The following is a 17,912-nucleotide window of genomic DNA, read 5'->3' on the forward strand; positions in this document are numbered from 1 at the left end:
TAGCGCCCTCTATAGGCCAGCGACTAGTCAACGTCAAGCTTAAAGCGTCATGAGCATTAAGGTCGACTAGTCGGTTCAACCCCTAGTACATAATCTATATCTATGAGCGCTCCAGTTTGGCCTTATCAGACGGAAGTAATAGCGGATGGGAACACTAGATGAGATTCGTCTGATATGAGGTAAAAATAACACAAATACTGTTGTGTTTCTCACAGAAACCGATCGGTTCGTGTCTTAAGACATCAGTGTGTCGTCATGAGCAGCAGGTGTGTGTGTGTGTGTTGCCTAAGCATGTTTTTTTTGTTTACTCATAGAGTTGTTACCCATTGACATGCATTATGACTGGCACACAGCATCGGTATAAACATCAGGCTCATGTTTGGGTGAACTATCCCTGTAATGTCTGCGGAAACACACGGAGGGGTGAATGCTTTCGGAAGGCACTATGGCGTGAGTGTGAGCCACGGGACGGAGGTGAAGAATGGATGGCACTTGATGTCGCTCACGCCGCCGCCTCCCGATCCCAGACGATAACACGCATCATACTGGAGCAGCTGCGGGAAAAACCAGGAGAAAACCGGATCAAAGTCGGAATAATGTTATAACAGCAAAAAGCATTAGAGCACGTGTCATGCAACACTACAGACGGATTACTGATGTGGATAACTGATAAGGACAGTTTACGTTGCTTTCCTGTTCTTACTATTCCATTCAATAGCCATGTACGTTTTCAGACGTGTATATACACTAATCAGGCATAACATTATGACTGGTGAAGTGAATAACACTGATGATCTCTTCATCACGGCTCCTGTTAGTGGGTGGGATATATTAGGCAGCAAGTGAACATTTCGTCCTCAGAGTTGATGTGTGTGAAGCAGGAGAAATGGGCAAGCGTAAGGATTTGAGCGAGTTTGGCCAGATTGTGACGGCTAGACGACTGGGTCAGAGCATCTCCAAAACTGCAGCTCTTGTGGGCTGTTCCCGGTCTGCAGGGGTCAGTATCTATCAAAAGTGCTCCAAGGAAGGACCAGTGGAGAACCGGCCACAGGGTCATGGGCGGCCAAGGCTCATTGATGCACGTGGGGAGCGAAGGCTGGCCCGTGGGGTCCGATCAAACAGACGAGCTACTGGAGCTCAAACTGCTCCAGAAGTTAATGCTGGTTCTGATAGAAAGCTGTCAGAATACACAGAGCAGCTCAGTTTGAGGCGTATGACCAGTCAGGGTGACCTCTGACCCCTGACCCCGCCGAAAGCACCAACAGTGGCACGTGAGCATCAGAACTGGACCACGCAGCAATGGAAGAAGGCGGCCTGGTCTGAGGAATCACGTGTTCTTCTACATCACGTGGATGGCCGGGTGTGTGTGTGTGTGTGTGTGTGTGTGTGTCTTACCTGGGGAACACATGGCCCCAGGATGCACTATGGGAAGAAGGCGAGCCGGCGGAGGCAGTGTGATGCTTTGGCCAATGTTCTGCTGGGAAACCTTGGGTCCTCCATCCATGTGGATGTTACTTTGACACGCTCCACCTACCTAAGCATTGCTGAGACCATGTTCAGCCTTTGATGGAAACGGTATTCTGGTGGCTGTGGCTCTTCCAGCAGGATAATGCTCCTGACACAAAGCACAAATGCTTCAGGAATGGTTTGAGGAGCACAACAACCAGTTTGAGGCGTCGACTCGGCCTCCAGATTCCCCAGATCTCAATCCAATCGAGCATCTGTGGGATGAGCTGAACAAACAAGTCCGATCCATGGAGGCCCCACTTCGCAACTTATAGGATTTAAAGGATCTGCTGCTGACATATTGGTGCCAGATCCCAAAGCACACCTTCAGGGGTCTAGAGGAGTCCATCAGAGACGGGTCAGGGGGACCAAGACAATATTAGGTCATAATGTTATCCCTGATCTGTGTTTGTTAAAGATGATTTTAAGTTGTGTGACGGAAGTCCAGATTCTGACTCCTCAGAAACCTCTAGTTTAAATAACTTCACTTTAACTGGTTTGAGTGGGAACAGTAGAAATAAAGCATTCCCTGTCATCAACAACAAACATCCATTCTGGCATATACAGTCTTGTTCAAAATAATAGCAGTACAATGTGACTAACCAGAATAATCAAGGTTTTTAGTATATTTTTTATTGCTACGTGGCAAACAAGTTACCAGTAGGTTCAGTAGATTGTCAGAAAACAAACGAGACCCAGCATTCATGATATGCACGCTCTTAAGGCTGTGCAATTGGGCAATTAGTTGAAAGGGGTGTGTTCAAAAAAATAGCAGTGTCTACCTTTGACTGTACAAACTCAAAACTAATTTGTACAAACATTTTTTTTCTCTGGGATTTAGCAATCCTGTGAATCACTAAACTAATATTTAGTTGTATGACCACAGTTTTTTAAAACTGCTTGACATCTGTGTGGCATGGAGTCAACCAACTTGTGGCACCTCTCAGCTGTTATTCCACTCCATGATTCTTTAACAACATTCCACAATTCATTCACATTTCTTGGTTTTGCTTCAGAAACAGCATTTTTGATATCACCCCACAAGTTCTCAATTGGATTAAGGTCTGGAGATTGGGCTGGCCACTCCATAACATTAATTTTGTTGGTTTGGAACCAAGACTTTGCCCGTTTACTAGTGTGTTTTGGGTCATTGTCTTGTTGAAACAACCGTTTCAAGGGCATGTCCTCTTCAGCATAGGGCAACATGACCTCTTCAAGTATTTTAACATATGCAAACTGATCCATGATCCCTGGTATGCGATAAATAGGCCCAACACCATAGTAGGAGAAACATGCCCATATCATGATGCTTGCACCTCCATGCTTCACTGTCTTCACTGTGTACTGTGGCTTGAATTCAGAGTTTGGGGGTCGTCTCACAAACTGCCTGTGGCCCTTGGACCCAAAAAGAACAATTTTACTCTCATCAGTCCACAAAATGTTCCTCCATTTCTCTTTAGGCCAGTTGATGTGTTCTTTGGCAAATTGTAACCTCTTCTGCACATGCCTTTTTTTTAACAGAGGGACTTTGCGGGGGATTCTTGAAAATAGATTAGCTTCACACAGACGTCTTCTAACTGTCACAGTACTTACAGGTAACTCCAGACTGTCTTTGATCATCCTGGAGGTGATCATTGGCTGAGCCTTTGCCATTCTGGTTATTCTTCTATCCATTTTGATGGTTGTCTTCCGTTTTCTTCCACGTCTCTCTGGTTTTGCTCTCCATTTTAAGGCATTGGAGATCATTTTAGCTGAACAGCCTATCATTTTTTGCACCTCTTTATAGGTTTTCCCCTCTCTAATCAACTTTTTCATCAAAGTACGCTGTTCTTCTGAACAATGTCTTGAACGACCCATTTTCCTCAGCTTTCAAATGCATGTTCAACAAGTGTTGGCTTCATCCTTAAATAGGGGCCACCTGATTCACACCTGTTTCTTCACAAAATTGATGACCTCAGTGATTGAATGCCACACTGCTATTTTTTTGAACACACCCCTTTCAACTAATTCAACTAATTGCCCAATTGCACAGCCTTAAGAGCGTGCATATCATGAATGCTGGGTCTCATTTGTTTTCTGAGAATCTACTGAACCTACTGGTAACTTGTTTGCCACGAAGCAATAAAAAATATACGAAAAACCTTGATTATTCTGGTTAGTCACATTGTACTGCTATTATTTTGAACAAGACTGTATATGTATCGTATCCTTCACTGTAGGGCTGCACAATTAATCGCATTTCTAATCGCGATTATAATTATGGATGCTACGATTAGAAAGAAAAAAAATGGAGTGTCTAATCCAAATGCAAGTGTTCTGAAGAGACAGTTATCTGATGAGGTTTACCACGACTCGCATACTGAAGGAAACACCGACGTTTAAATGATTGCGAGACACGGGAAAACAACATGAGGGAAGATGGCGTCCGAAAGTTGCGTTTGCTGGTCAGTTTGTGTGTACATGTATGAGTTTTGCCAATTTTTTCCACTTCTGATGTCATTTATACCGAGAAATTACTATTGTAGCAATTAACTTTGATTAGTTCTCACCAAAGCTCGCTCTATTTCGCTGTAGATCATTAAACCGCCTTAAAGGTCTGTCCGAAATCAGTTTGGTGAGGCGCCTTCATGCACAAAACACTGCCTTACAAGCCATTGCCTGATAAAGGCTACAACATACTCCGCAAGAACAGAGAAAAAAGTTCTCGCTAATAGGGCTGCGAGAACAAAATGGCGTAATTTTGTTCTCACAGCCCAGGTTTGCACTGCAAAAAACGCTATTCTTATTTAGTATTTTTGTCTTGTTTCCAGTCTAAATATCTAAGAATTCTTAAATCAAGATGCAGTTTCTAGATAAGTAAAACGACATGATATTTTTTACGAAAATATCAAAATGAAGTGATTTTTTGCTTAAAACAAGCACAAAATGATCTGCCAGTGGGCTATAAGAAACAAGATTTCAATCTTTCTCACCCCATTGGCAGATCATTTTGACTTTGACAATATCGTATTCGTATCTAGTAAATGCGTCTTGATTAAAGAATTTTTAGATGTTTAGACTACAAAACAACACAAAATTACTGAGTAAGAAGAGCATTTGTTGCAGTTTGGGAGTTCGCGCAGCTTGTTCTCGACACATCGCCTGAGCAGAACTTTTTTCTTGCGGGTGTCCGAGAACTATTGTGTGATTGGTCAGACATTTAAAGTGGGCGGGGTTTATGCGGAGAAACGCAGATGATCGGCTCCTGCTTTTCTCGTGAAGTATGACATGTCCTGCCAGAATGAACTCTGTTCTTGTTCTCGCCACCTCGAGAAAACAAACACTTCTTTGTTCTTGCAGAGTAAGTCCCAAGCGTTAGGCAGCGAGGCATTTACTGCGTCCGAAACCTGGAGAATGCTGCCTTTGGAGGACACATTTGAAGGCAGGAAGGCATCAAGCAACGTCCGAATCTAAAGTTAGCTTCACTTCCTGTCTCCTGAAAGACCTTCATCTGATCGATTTTTGAAGACAGCACACGTGTCCTTCACTGCCTTTAATATCCCACAATCCTGTGCTTTCCATTCAGTGACAGTTGATCTGGGGAAATAAGATGGCATCCGAAAGTTGCGTTTGCTGGTCAGTTTGGGTGTAAATGTTTGTTTTTTACCAATATTTTCCACTTCTGATGTCATTTCTAGCAAATAAATTACTACTGTAGTAATTAAATGTGTTTAGTTCTCACCAAAGCCCTCTTTATTTTGCTGTAGATCATTAACCGCCTTAGAAGTCTGTCCGAAATCAGTTTTGTGAGGCGCCTTCATGCACAAAACACTGCCTTACAAGCCACTGTCTCATAAGGCAGCGAGGCAACGAGTCAATGCCTAGGTTTTCGGACGCAGCCATTAGGGTTGGGCATCGTTTTGATTTGAACGATTCTGATTCCGATTCTTACTTTCGATTCCGGTTCTTTTCGATTCTCGATTCCGATTCTTTGAGGGGTGGAGTCAAAACATGTCACATCGATATTCAATGCTATTTTCAATACCACAGGGGGAAAAACGCTGCATATACTGTCAATTAGATATTTTTTGTATAATTTTTTTTTTTTGTCTGTCTTTTGAAAGGCTAGGCAATCAAACATTTCTTCTGAAGAGATCACTTTATATGATAAAGTTTTTAAGCTTTTTCTCATATATAAACATTGATCAATTACTATTAAAATTATCTCACAAATATTTGTTAACTCAATGTATTTTTTCCAACGGGCTAATTGTGTTGCAATAGTTTACACACAGCACAAGTAAGCTTGATTTTGAATGGTAAATTGAATAAACAAAGATACATATTACAAAAAATAGCACAAATAAATACAATAGAATAAAAGATATAAATGAAATAGACAGCTTTATTTTTTCAGGTAGGTCTAACATTCAGGTAAGAAACTGAATAAAAAAACGCAAAGTGGCTAAATAAATTTAAAATAACATTGGATAATGTTTTTTGCAAAAAATTAAATAGTTTCATATAAAACCATTAAAGTTACACACGTTGATCAGTCAAGAGCAGTGTGGTCGTTTGTCTTTTTGTAGTTTGACTTTGAATAACAAATGACCGCTGTCCCTTTAAGAACTGCCGCACTCATGGATCCTGAACACTGTTCCTGTTACTCGTTCTTCATTTCTTTCTGAATTGTTTACGACTGTGTTTACATGAATACTCTTCAAAATGTGCACTGAGAATTAGTTTGAGTGTATTTGACCAATAATAAGCTGGAAAAAGATGCAAATATTTGCACTTGTATGTCAGAGGCAGCTTTATTACGGTATGTGTGTGTGTGCGCTTCAGATGTGAGCTTGAAATCTGCGGGGATTCGTAGAATTATGTGCAATCCCGCGCAAAATTCAGACCGATCACACACACTAACACTAACACGCTGTCGTAAGGAAAAGTCCAGCAGAACGCGCGTCCGTCGTGTTCAGAGGTTAACCGGCTGAATGAGAATATGCGGCTGCGTGTCAGCTCGCTGTTGGTCAGAGAGGAGAGCATGTCCATACATTAGATCTTAAAGAGGCAGTAGCCTTTACTGCTGTCTGTTTAATGTCAAACAAAAGATAAGGACATCACTCACTGCCTCAGAGGCCATTGTCTGATTAGGCAGCGAGGCACTGAGTCAGATGCCTAAGGTTTCTGCCGAGCCTCAGTGTGTGTAGAGCGCGGTTACCTCGGTGAGAAGCGAGGCGGCTGCGGTGCTGAGGAACTCTGGGATATGGAGCGGAGTGTGAGGATGAACGCCTGAAGGATGGCACTGCCACAGCGGCTGAGGGAAAGCAAAGATTAACAAATGAACAAACACATTCAACACCAAGGACATTTGCTGTTCACTTTCGAGGTCGGCTCGCTCAACATTGCATCAGTAGCTGAAAGCAAAGCTTTGCTAGAACGGTTCTTCCTGCAGGGGCCTGCAGGTCATATTTAATTCTATAAACTATCCAAATCAAACTAGCCAAATCAATTTTGTAGCAATATTGTCCTGTTTAACCCTGAAGCTGCTTTGAAACAATCGGCATTGTAAAAGTTCTATATAAATAAAGTTGACTGATTTATTGAGGGGTCGAGGATCTCCAAGAGACGGCTCTGCACTGCAATAAATGCTCTTCTTCCTCAGTCATTGTGTCTTGTTTCCAGTCTAAATATCTAACAATTATTAAATCAAGATGCATTTATTAGATCAGTAAAACGACAGAAGATATTTTTTCTTGTTTTGTTGAAAATAAAATCTAAATGAAGTGAGTTTTCGCTTAAAACAGGCAAAATGATCTGCCAATGGGGTGAGAAAAATAATCTTATTTCTTATTGAAATCTTTTTTCTTGTTTTTACAAATAAGATTATTTTTCTCACCCCTTTGGCAGATCATTTTGCATGTTTTAGGCAAAAACTCTTAATTTTGATATTTTACCCCAGAAAACAAGCAGAAACATCTTATGGCATTTTACTGATCTAGTAGTGCATCTTGATTTAAGTATATTTAGATATTTGGACTGGAAACAAGAAAACATTTCTAAATAAGAAGAGCCTTTTGTGCAGCGTGAGTGGCTCGGACTGCTCCGTCTAAACTTGGTTTGCTCTCGTGCTGGGAGATCCAATATGATCTGTTTCAGAACCGCATCCACAGAACCGAGAGAGAGCGGTTCATGTTGTTCCAAACCTGTATGAGTTTCTTTGTTCTCCTGAACACAAAAGAAGATATTTTGGAGAATGTTTGTAAGCAGATCCATTGATTACCATAGTATTTTTCCCCTACTACAGTAGAGAATGGTTGCTCTGGCCCCGTCCACACGAAGCCAGCGCTTTCCCAATCCGATCTTTTTTTTCCCTCGTTTCAAGAAATATCTGCGTCCACACGAGATTACGAAAACGCACTAAAAACGATGTAGTTTGCATGCCAGGCCAGTGTGTGGCGCTGTAATTCTGCCACAGAAATACACTAAAAACGGAGAAGAAGAGTTTTGGCTAGCAGGGGTATAGCAGTGGTCGGAGGTGAGGCAAAATCTCACAATAAAATAACAATAAATACATTTGCTAGTTAACAGATGTGTTTTATTAATGCCTACACCTACCCCTGTTTTATTAATGCCTACACCTACCTACACCTAAATGAGGCGATATTGATGAGCGCATGCCCAGTGACCGTAGCTTTATCCCTTAAACTCTTCACCGTGCTGGACGTAGTGTGATGACATCACCGTTTCAGGAAATATACGGATTCGCTGTACACACGAAAACGGAAGATGATCGTTTTCAGATTCACCCACTTTGGGACCCGGTTTCGAAAAATATCGGATTCATGCTTCTAAAACGGCCGATCCGTGTGGACGAAACGCTGATACGGTACAAACTTTATACGTATACAGCTAAACGCGTCTCCGTGTGGACGGGGCCTCTATCTGCTTCGTTACAAACATTCTCCAAAATATCTTCTTTTGTGTTCAGGAGAACAAAGAAACTCATACAGGTTTAGAATAAAATGAGGGCGAGTAAATGACAGAGTTTTCATTTTTGGGTGAACTATCCCATTTACACTTGTCAAAAGATACTATTTGTCCTTCTTAATATTAAATCATTATTAATCATTATTAATTAATACAACTTATTCATTTGTTTTCAGGGATGAAAATACTTTTCAAGTCTTTCTGCAGAAATGGCATGGGCTTAAGAGTCACCAGTTTTTGTGATTTAAAGCTCCACTGTGTGATATTGTCCCCCATCTAGCGGTGTAAAGGTATATGACCATCCAGTGAATATTAGTTTCTGTTCCTCTCCATTCTGATTTCGTTTTAACTCCTACGGTGGCCGATTTAGTCCAAGATTAACACGGCAATCCCCCTCTTCACATTCGACACGGTGCCATCGAGTGTTAAACGCGAAAGGCGAAGCTTGAATTTACGGGTATGTCCCTCTTTGGCTACTGTACTTTCAAGATGGAGGAGCAACATGGCGACCGGCATTCGAACCCCTCACCCGTATGTGTTTTCAATGGCATATTATAAACTTACGACAATACTTTATTACTTGAAAGAACTAAATATACATTAATGAGCACATATATTTTTGAAAGAAGGAAGTGTTTTTAGCTACGAATAAACTAAAAGAGTTACACAGTGTAGCTTTAAGATGATTATTTTTTGTTTTCATGTTTTCTTTTTATTATGATCCATTTAAATAGGCTACGTTTGGACTGCATTTATATAGCGCTTTTATCCAAAGCGCTTTACATTTTTGCCTCACATTCACCCATTCATACACCGACGGCGATATCAGCCATGTAAGGCGCCATCCAGCTCGTCGGGAGCAGCTGGGGTTCGGTGTCTTGCTCATGGACACTTCGACACTTGGTCAGGTGGAACCGGGGATTGAACCACCAACCTTCTGGTTTGTAGACAACCTACATGAACCACTGAGCCACTGCCGCCCCACATAAAATAACGTTTAAACCTGTTATTTTAGAAATATTTCATAAATGTTATTTTTGTTTTCATTCAGAGAAGCGTTTCATTTGTCCAAGGCCTTTTATTAAATATATACATAAAAATATATTATTTTTATTTGGCATTTGAAAATTTGAATGATTGAATATACAGTCAAATCAGAAACATTTGTGACATTGTGGAAAACTGGCTGGTGGATGCCCAATTTTACCAGCCACTTAAAAAGAAATTACCAACTTTTTCCGGGATTCAAATTTATAAAAGAGAAAGTGCATTAGCATAGTATCAGGTGAATCCAGGTTGATTGGGACACTTTTTCCTCAGTCATTTCAATGGCAGACTCTGTCAGAATCATTACACACAAATATAGCCTTTATCCCAAACTGGCTGTCCAAGTGCAAAAGGGCTACAAATTTAACATAAGTGCAAGAACAAAATGCATGCAACTTACAAAATGATCACAGAGAAGTGAATTCCTTCCCAAGACTACAATGTACAAATGAAACCATGAAAGAACAATGGGATAGTTTCTGCACCTACATGTCTACAATGTAATCTGAACATAAGCCGTTTATAGAGATTTACATGGATCCTTACTGTTGTTATCCGGGTTTTTTTGTTTGTTTGTTTGTTTGTTTGGTATAAAATTAAAAACTCAATAAATATTTGAATTATAAAAAAGAAAGAATTCCTTCCCAGAACATGTTTATTTGCATATTTCGACAGCCCCGAAATATGAAACTGACTTTCGACAGTTCTATCAGCACTTTCTTAGATTTGAATTCGAAGGCATGGCGTACCAATTCACAGTCCTGTCTTTCGGTCCGTCTTTGGCCCTATGAAAGTTCATGAAATGTGTGGATTCTCTGCGCTGACAAATACTGTGTCACAAAAACACTGCTCTATCATTTGCGTTGTCTGAGGCTGAACGTCGATGTGCAGAAGAGCGTGCTAAAGCCCAGCACATCCCGTTCTTGGGTTTGAGTTTGGATGTTCTCACAATGCCAGCTCACCTTTTTTAGGAGAAAGATTCTGAGGAAATAGCGTTATGTGGAGGCACAGCCTCTCAGTGGCGTGATCCAATAATGCTTCCGTATTTTCAAAGAAGTGTTTCCCCATAGCTTCAGCTACTGATACAAGGTCTTGTGAGTCATTTCCTCTCAGGAAACCAGAGTTACGTGAGTAACTATGGTTGTTTTCATACACCATATACACTCACCTAAAGGATTTTTAGGAACACCTGTTCAATTTCTCATTAATGCAATTATCTAATCAACCAATCACATGGCAGTTGCTTCAATGCATTTAGGGGTGTGGTCCTGGTCAAGACGATCTCCTGAACTCCAAACTGAATGTCAGAATGGGAAAGAAAGGTGATTTAAGCAATTTTGAGCGTGGTGTTGGTGTTAGACGGGCCGGTCTGAGTATTTCACAATCTGCTCAGTTATTGGGATTTTCACACACAACCATTTCTAGGGTTTACAAAGAATGGTGTGAAAAGGGAAGAACATCCAGTATGCGGCAGTCCTGTGGGAGAAAATGCCTTGTTGATGCTCGAGGTCAGAGGAGAATGGGCCGACTGATTCAAGCTGATAGAAGAGCAACTTTGACTGAAATAACCACTCGTTACAACCGAGGTATGCAGCAAAGCATTTGTGAAGCCACAACACACACAACCTTGAGGCGGATGGGCTACAACAGCAGAAGACCTCACCGGGTACCACTCATCTCCACTACAAATAGGAAAAATAGGCGACAATTTGCACAAGCTCACCAAAATTGGACAGTTGAAGACTGGAGAAATGTTGCCTGGTCTGACGAGTCTCGATTTCTGTTGAGACATTCAGATGGTAGAGTCAGAATTTGGCGTAAACAGAATGAGAACATGGATCCATCATGCCTTGTTACCACTGTGCAGGCTGGTGGTGGTGGTGTAATGGTGTGGGGGATGTTTTCTTGGCACACTTTAGGCCCCTTAGTGCCAATCGGGCATCGTTTAAATGCCACGGCCTACCTGAGCATTGTTTCTGACCATGTCCATCCCTTTATGACCATCATGTCCCCATCCTCTGATGGCTACTTCCAGCAGGATAATGCACCATGTCACAAAGCTTGAATCATTTCAAATTGGTTTCTTGAACATGCCAATGAGTTGACTGTACTAAAATGGCCGCCAGAGTCACCAGATCTCAACCCAATAGAGCATCTTTGGGATGTGGTGGAACGGGAGCTTCGTGCCCTGGATGTGCATCCCACAAATCTCCATCAACTGCAAGATGCTCTCCTATCAATATGGGCCAACATTTCTAAAGAATGCTTTCAGCACCTTGTTGAATCAATGCCACAGAGAATTAAGGCAGTTCTGAAGGCGAAAGGGGGTCAATCACAGTATTAGTATGGTGCTCCTAATAATCCTTTAGGTGAGTGTAATTGAAGTAGAGGATTTTGATCAAAGGCGACCACAAAAATACCTCAACAGCCTGAATACATGACAAAACACAGACAGATTTGACTTTCACTAGTCCAAATACATAGTAAAGGTGTCTCATCCAACAACCTGAGCCATTCTTGGGTTAGTCTGAATTCTTTATTTTTAAACTAGAAAATAAAAAGGACTTTGCTTACCATGCCCGTAAGAAGCTCATATAATAAAGCTCCAAGACTCCACCAATCACATGCCTCTGTGATTTTCGACACGCCTCCAATTTCTGCACCAAATTAGTAAAAAAAAAATCCAAAAGAAAATAAAACCAGTTTCTACATCTCACAAGAAAAGAAATGTTGCAGTGTGAAGTGATTGTGAAAAAACAATTAAAATGTTTTACCTGGTGCACAGTACATCTCTTGCATTGCTTTGGGGTTAATTTCAGTCTGAACTTCCGTCCACTGTCCAAAATACGTAAGACACGCCTCGCCTGTGTGCAATATATTTGATCAGGTTTTACAGTTCTTCTCAGTCGCTTTGGTGCATTTCTCACATCATATTTGCATTTGCACACCAGTTAGTTCAACCTCCACAACATTTAGTCATTTGTGTCCATCATAGTAGCAGTTTCTCATTCCTTCCAACAAATTGCAAATGCTTTTGGACATGCATCAATTGCTTTCATACAACTCTCTGCTGCTTTATTCAAGTATAATTAGCTTATGTCATGTCAGTCAAAATTAACTATACTTGGGAATGCTTTAAATAGGGAATGACGGAACAATGGAATGGGATTGACGAGAATAGTTTTCGTGCGCAAAAAAATTAAATAACGACTTATATAGTGATCACCAATGTTTCGTGATTTCAGCAGTCTGGCAGTTTGAACATTGTTTTGAAATCAACCATCACTATATAAGTTGTAATTGATTTTTTTATTATGCACAAAAACTCTTCTGGCCTCTTCATAAATAATTGTAGAGCCGCTGTAGTGAGATGGGCTTTGTAACGACGTCTTTAGTGCCTTTATGGGTCTTAAGAGAGGAAATGACATTGGTGTCAATGAAGGCCTTTCTGAGCCATCGGATTTCAACACTAATATCTTCATCTGTGTGTGAAGATGAACGGAGGGCTGACGGGTGTCCAACCACAGGAGGAATTAATCACACAATTTACATTTCTTGGGTAAACTAACCCTTTAACTTGAGCCGGTTCACAGAAGCAAACCGAATCAAACTTTATTTCCAGGTTGATGATGCAAGGCACAGATTCAAAGTACTGAATGAGCCAATGAGCATGTCCAGACGGGTTACTGAATCAAATAAATGAATCAAAAACCGATTCAAAATAAATTAATCAAAAAGAATTGACTAAACCAATTGATTATCCTCTGAGAACTTTAACAACTCATTCGGTTCTTTTTCGAGTCGGACATGACCGAAAAGCTGACTTTCAACTCTGCCTGTAGGTTTGGCTCATTCGGTGCTACTTTGGATGTCCATCTTGGGTCATCAACCTGATTTAGTTTGATTCTGAGAACCAACTCCACCAGCATTACTGGCTGAAAACAAGGATTTGTTCAAGAATCGAACATCACTACTGGACAGTGGCCCTTAGGGATCAGAGTTAAAGGCTAAAGATTTGACAACCGAAGACATACCACTGCTGCGAAGTAGAACGTTTCTTGGGTTGAGATCTTGGCACATGATGCCCTGCTCATGAAGACTTTCCAAGGCCAACAGGATCTGAGCCCCCCAAAGTCGCACCTCGTCTTCTGGGAGTCCCAGTCGACCCCACTTCCATTTGGCACTGAAATTCTTGGCCTTAATTTGGGTGTGAAGGCCCAAGCCATTCACCTTCACCAACTGTTCCATACGAGGCTCTTCTAGTTTAGTCTCACTCCAACCGGAGCTGTTTGTGGTAGGTGCTGATGGGAAAGACATCATGCCAACTTGAGGTTGTTTATATGAAGGGCTGAAAAAATGCCAGTTCTCCATATCCTCCTCCTCCTTCACCAAAGCAACAGTTCCCCCCCGAGAAGACATCTTTGTGAAATCTAAAGAGATCCCTTCTTGGGTTGTACATTCAAATGAACTGGCTTTGCTCAATTCAGCCACAAACTGTGAAAGCTGTCCGTTTCCACTGAGTTTACAGTCCTGTTCGTGAGGAAATCCACCATGTGCTTGGTTTCGTGGAGGTACTTGTGATGTGTTGGGAACTATCCGCACTCTCTGTGGAAGTACATCAACTGTGTTGCAAAGCGTTGGTTGTGCGTTTTCCCCAAATAAAGAGGCTGGAGTGATCTGAGCTGCACAGCTGAATCCTAGAATATCCGAGTTTGATCCTGGGACAGTGAAACCCTGAGCAGGTTCTAAAGCATTCCAGGCTTTGTTCAGATCCATGCTAGAATCAATCCGCTCAATGCGGACATCGTTTCCTAGAAGGTCGGAAGTGACATCAAGAGGATCCCGAGTGTCCACAATCACACAGGGATGAACAGGAAGAGGAGCATTATCCTGAGGTAAAGAATTAAGCACATTGCGTGGACAGACAGAAGGAAGCGAGTTATCTGTCCTCGTTGCATACACGCCTGGAGAACCCCCTGTATCTTCACAGTAGGAACGGGCTCTACAGTTCTCAAGACAATGGCCAGCTGGGCTCCCAAGAGGTGTAGTTCTCCCACAGTTCCCATTGAGGTAAATCTCCTGGTGGAGAGCAGGACAGGTGTAGCTGTTCTTCAGGTAGATCTTGTGCTGGTTGGGGCTGAAGCATTCTGGATGCTCCCTGACTGCTTCCCTTCTGACCCTGTGAAGTCTGGAAAAGAGTCTTCCACCTGTGGAAAAGCAAAGCTGTCAAACTATGTCATTGTAAGCTTTCAAATGTCCTTCAATGACTATGAGGCAAGCAACTGTTGAAATAACATAGATAAGGCTTCTTCAAATCAGGACCGTGAGGTCCACTGTCCTGCAGAGTTCTGCTCCAACCTTGATGAAACACCTGGACTAAGTTAAGCAAGGTCTTTAGGTCATGGAAATTAATTTCTTAAAGGGTTAGTTCACCCAAAAATGAAAATTATTTCATTAATTACTCACCCTCATGTCGTTGGACACCTGTAACACCTTCGTTCATCTTCAGAACACAAATTAAGATATTTTTGTTGAAAGCTGATGGCTGAGAAAGGCTTTAGAAAGGCCTCGACTGGGTTTCAGTACATTCCCACTGACCCACTCACAAGACCCATAAAAGGCACTAAAGACTTTGTTACAAAGTCCATCTCACTACAGCGGCTGGACAATAATTGTACCAAGCGGCGAGAACAGTTTTTGTGCGCAAAAAAAATCAAAATAATGACTTTATCTGCCAAGATATTGTCTTCCGTGTAGGTTTTGGACGTGAACTCAGGTGATAGCGGCGCTCCTCCTCTTCCGGGTCATGTATTCGCTATGATTCGAACGGCAGAGCTGCGTCATATTCTCACGCATCCGTCGAGCTCACGTCAATAATTTGGTGGATTATACTGTTATTTTGATTTTTGTGCGCACAATAACTATTTTCGTCCCATTGTAAAATTATTGTACAGCCACTGTAGTGAGATGGACTTTGTATCGATGTCTTTAGTGCCTTTATGGGTCTTGTGAGTGGGAATGTACTGAATCCCAATGGAGGCCTTTTTGAAGCCTTTTTCAGCCATCAGCTTTCAACAAAAATATCTTCATTTGTGTTCTGAAGATGAACGAAGGTGTTACAGGTGTCCAACGACATGAGGGTGAGTAATTAATGAAAATTTTCATTTTTGGGTGAACTAACCCATTAAACTCCAAGGGCCCTGATAATGACATCATCAAGTATATACTTTAAATGGAGGAGCTCTGAGCCCATATGTGGCTCCATTTGAAAGCTTAGAGTCTCTACTTTCTGGAGATATGCATCACTTTCGCATTTGTTTTACACAAAGTAATTTATTTACACTATATTACTCTGGTACCACCTGGATTTGGCCTACCCAAATTAAAAAGCTTACCATACCAGCATACAGTGGTCTAAACACACAGTTGTGGTTTAATTTGAAAGGAAACCCTTTGAAGTTATATAAAACTAACAGTGATAAACATGTAAGTATATGTTGTCTAAGCTGTAATTACACCCCAAATAGAGGCACTTTTTGATTGTTTGGTTATAAAATTCATTTTTGAAAGTGTAACTCAGGCCCTGTGTGCTCTAGGACCCTACAGACAGTTTGGGCTGTTTCCAGCATATGTCAACAAACAATGGAAAACAGCTCAAACAACATATCCTTACGTTTATGACTTTTAGCAGTGTTTTATGTAACTTCAAAGGTTTCCCTGTAAAATGACACCACAACTGTGACCCACTATGTGTTAGTATGGGAAGCTTTTAAATTTGGGGAGGCCAAATCCAGGTGGAAATCCCCAAAAATGGTCCAGAGCTAATGAGGTTAAAAGGCAGTTTAGTGCGATCAGGGTTGGGGATAAACTCTCCGGGGCAAGATTTCAAGATTCCTGATATAGATATTTTTTCAGAGCAACGGCAACAAATATCCCCATGTATGAAATGTGCAACAGCAATGCTTAATATTTTCTTGACATCTATCTCCTGACCTTAATTTCATAATTAGACCTCAGTACTGATGGTGGTGTCCAATCCTAGAGGGCCACTGTCATACACCAACCTGTTCCAGCACACTTGCCTAAAAAATCTTAAGTAGCTTGTTCAGGTGTGTTTAATTAGGGTATGTTTACACGACACCGTTTTCAACTGGAAACTTTATGCATTTTGGCCATTCATTTACACGACAACAGCTTATTTGGGGCCTGAAAACGCAAGCTTTTGAAAACGTGTTTCAAGGTGCAAGGTTTTTGAAAACAATGCCTTTACGGAGTAAACAAATCAATTGTGAGCTTGTGAAAACAATGATGTCATGCACATGCTTCTTGTGTGCGTTTGTCAAAGTGACATCGCCAACTACTGGCCTGGCATGCATAATGCATTAAAAACAAATAAAAGATTCAAATGTAAAAGATTATTATTAAATACATAAATATTAAAAAATTCATAATAGACAGTCATTGCATGTATAAGAATGACCTATTTGCGGTCATGATGAATGAAATGCATTTTGAGATTCTTCGGAATGAAAAGTGTGTAATAAATAAAATCTATTATTATTATTATTATGAAATGCTTCTTACCTTGAACATTTTCTAGATGAAGGAACACAGTGTCTTCACTGACGTAGTATTTCAGCAGCTTCACCATGAAGGGCACTCCCTGAGGAATGATGGTCGACCTCTCACGACTCTCCCAGCTCGACTTGGGCAAACTCTGTCCAGAAACCAGAATTAGGCCCTTTTTCAAAACCTGCCTCTTTAGACAGCCTTTTAAGGCAACATGAATGAGCTCCTAACACAAAGGAAGGCAGATGAGTGTGCTGCCTTTAGTACGCTGAATTGTAAGATTGGTTTAGCCATATTTTAAGGCTTGTTTCATACATATAGCAGATGCTGTGCTTGTGTCACGATTGAGATTACCACCAGAGGGTGCTTCACCCTGGACTGCCACATTACCCATAATCCTTTACCCGGACTCATCAGCACTCATTGTTTACACCTATGTCTCATTTACCTCATTGGCTTTATCTAGCCTGTTCTCCCTGTCAATCACTGCAAGGCTTTGTGTGTTGTTGTTACACTGCATCTCTGACTGTTTCTTGGTTTTGGGATTTCTTGCCCTTTGCATCCGTCCCCTGCCTTATTTGCTTATTTGGCTTGCCTGCCTGGATATTGACCTGTATTTTAAATTACATGTCTGGATTTTCCCCTCTAATAAAAGCTGCATTTGGATCTCCAACCTTAACAGCTTGTGCACAACTCGAATAACAGGACAGGGCTCCAGATAATGATGGCACGATGAGGCTTCCTGACCCACTGAGATTTCGCAGCCCATTGCTTCACCAAAAGGTTCATTACCCGAAGCTTTATTCATCATTGCTCACTTG

At 41.4% G+C, this 17,912-nt stretch overlaps 1 protein-coding gene across 1 annotated transcript in view; it reads right to left on the reverse strand.

Moving 5' to 3' along the window:
* Positions 1-272: 272 nt before the first annotated feature.
* rps6kl1 (ribosomal protein S6 kinase-like 1) overlaps positions 273-17,912 on the reverse strand; it is a 41,116-nt gene continuing 23,476 nt past the window's right edge. Inside the window, exons 6-11 of the mRNA XM_067454745.1 lie at positions 17,107-17,239; positions 13,557-14,729; positions 12,297-12,386; positions 12,097-12,179; positions 6,707-6,802; positions 273-554 (exon numbers count right to left, since the gene is read on the reverse strand). Coding sequence (XP_067310846.1) covers positions 444-554; positions 6,707-6,802; positions 12,097-12,179; positions 12,297-12,386; positions 13,557-14,729; positions 17,107-17,239 — 1,686 coding nt within the window. The 3' untranslated portion in view covers positions 273-443. The remainder of the gene's footprint in view (positions 555-6,706; positions 6,803-12,096; positions 12,180-12,296; positions 12,387-13,556; positions 14,730-17,106; positions 17,240-17,912) is intronic.

The sequence above is a fragment of the Pseudorasbora parva genome, chromosome 10, assembly GCF_024679245.1.
Source record: "Pseudorasbora parva isolate DD20220531a chromosome 10, ASM2467924v1, whole genome shotgun sequence".
Classification (NCBI taxonomy): Eukaryota; Metazoa; Chordata; class Actinopteri; order Cypriniformes; family Gobionidae; genus Pseudorasbora; species Pseudorasbora parva.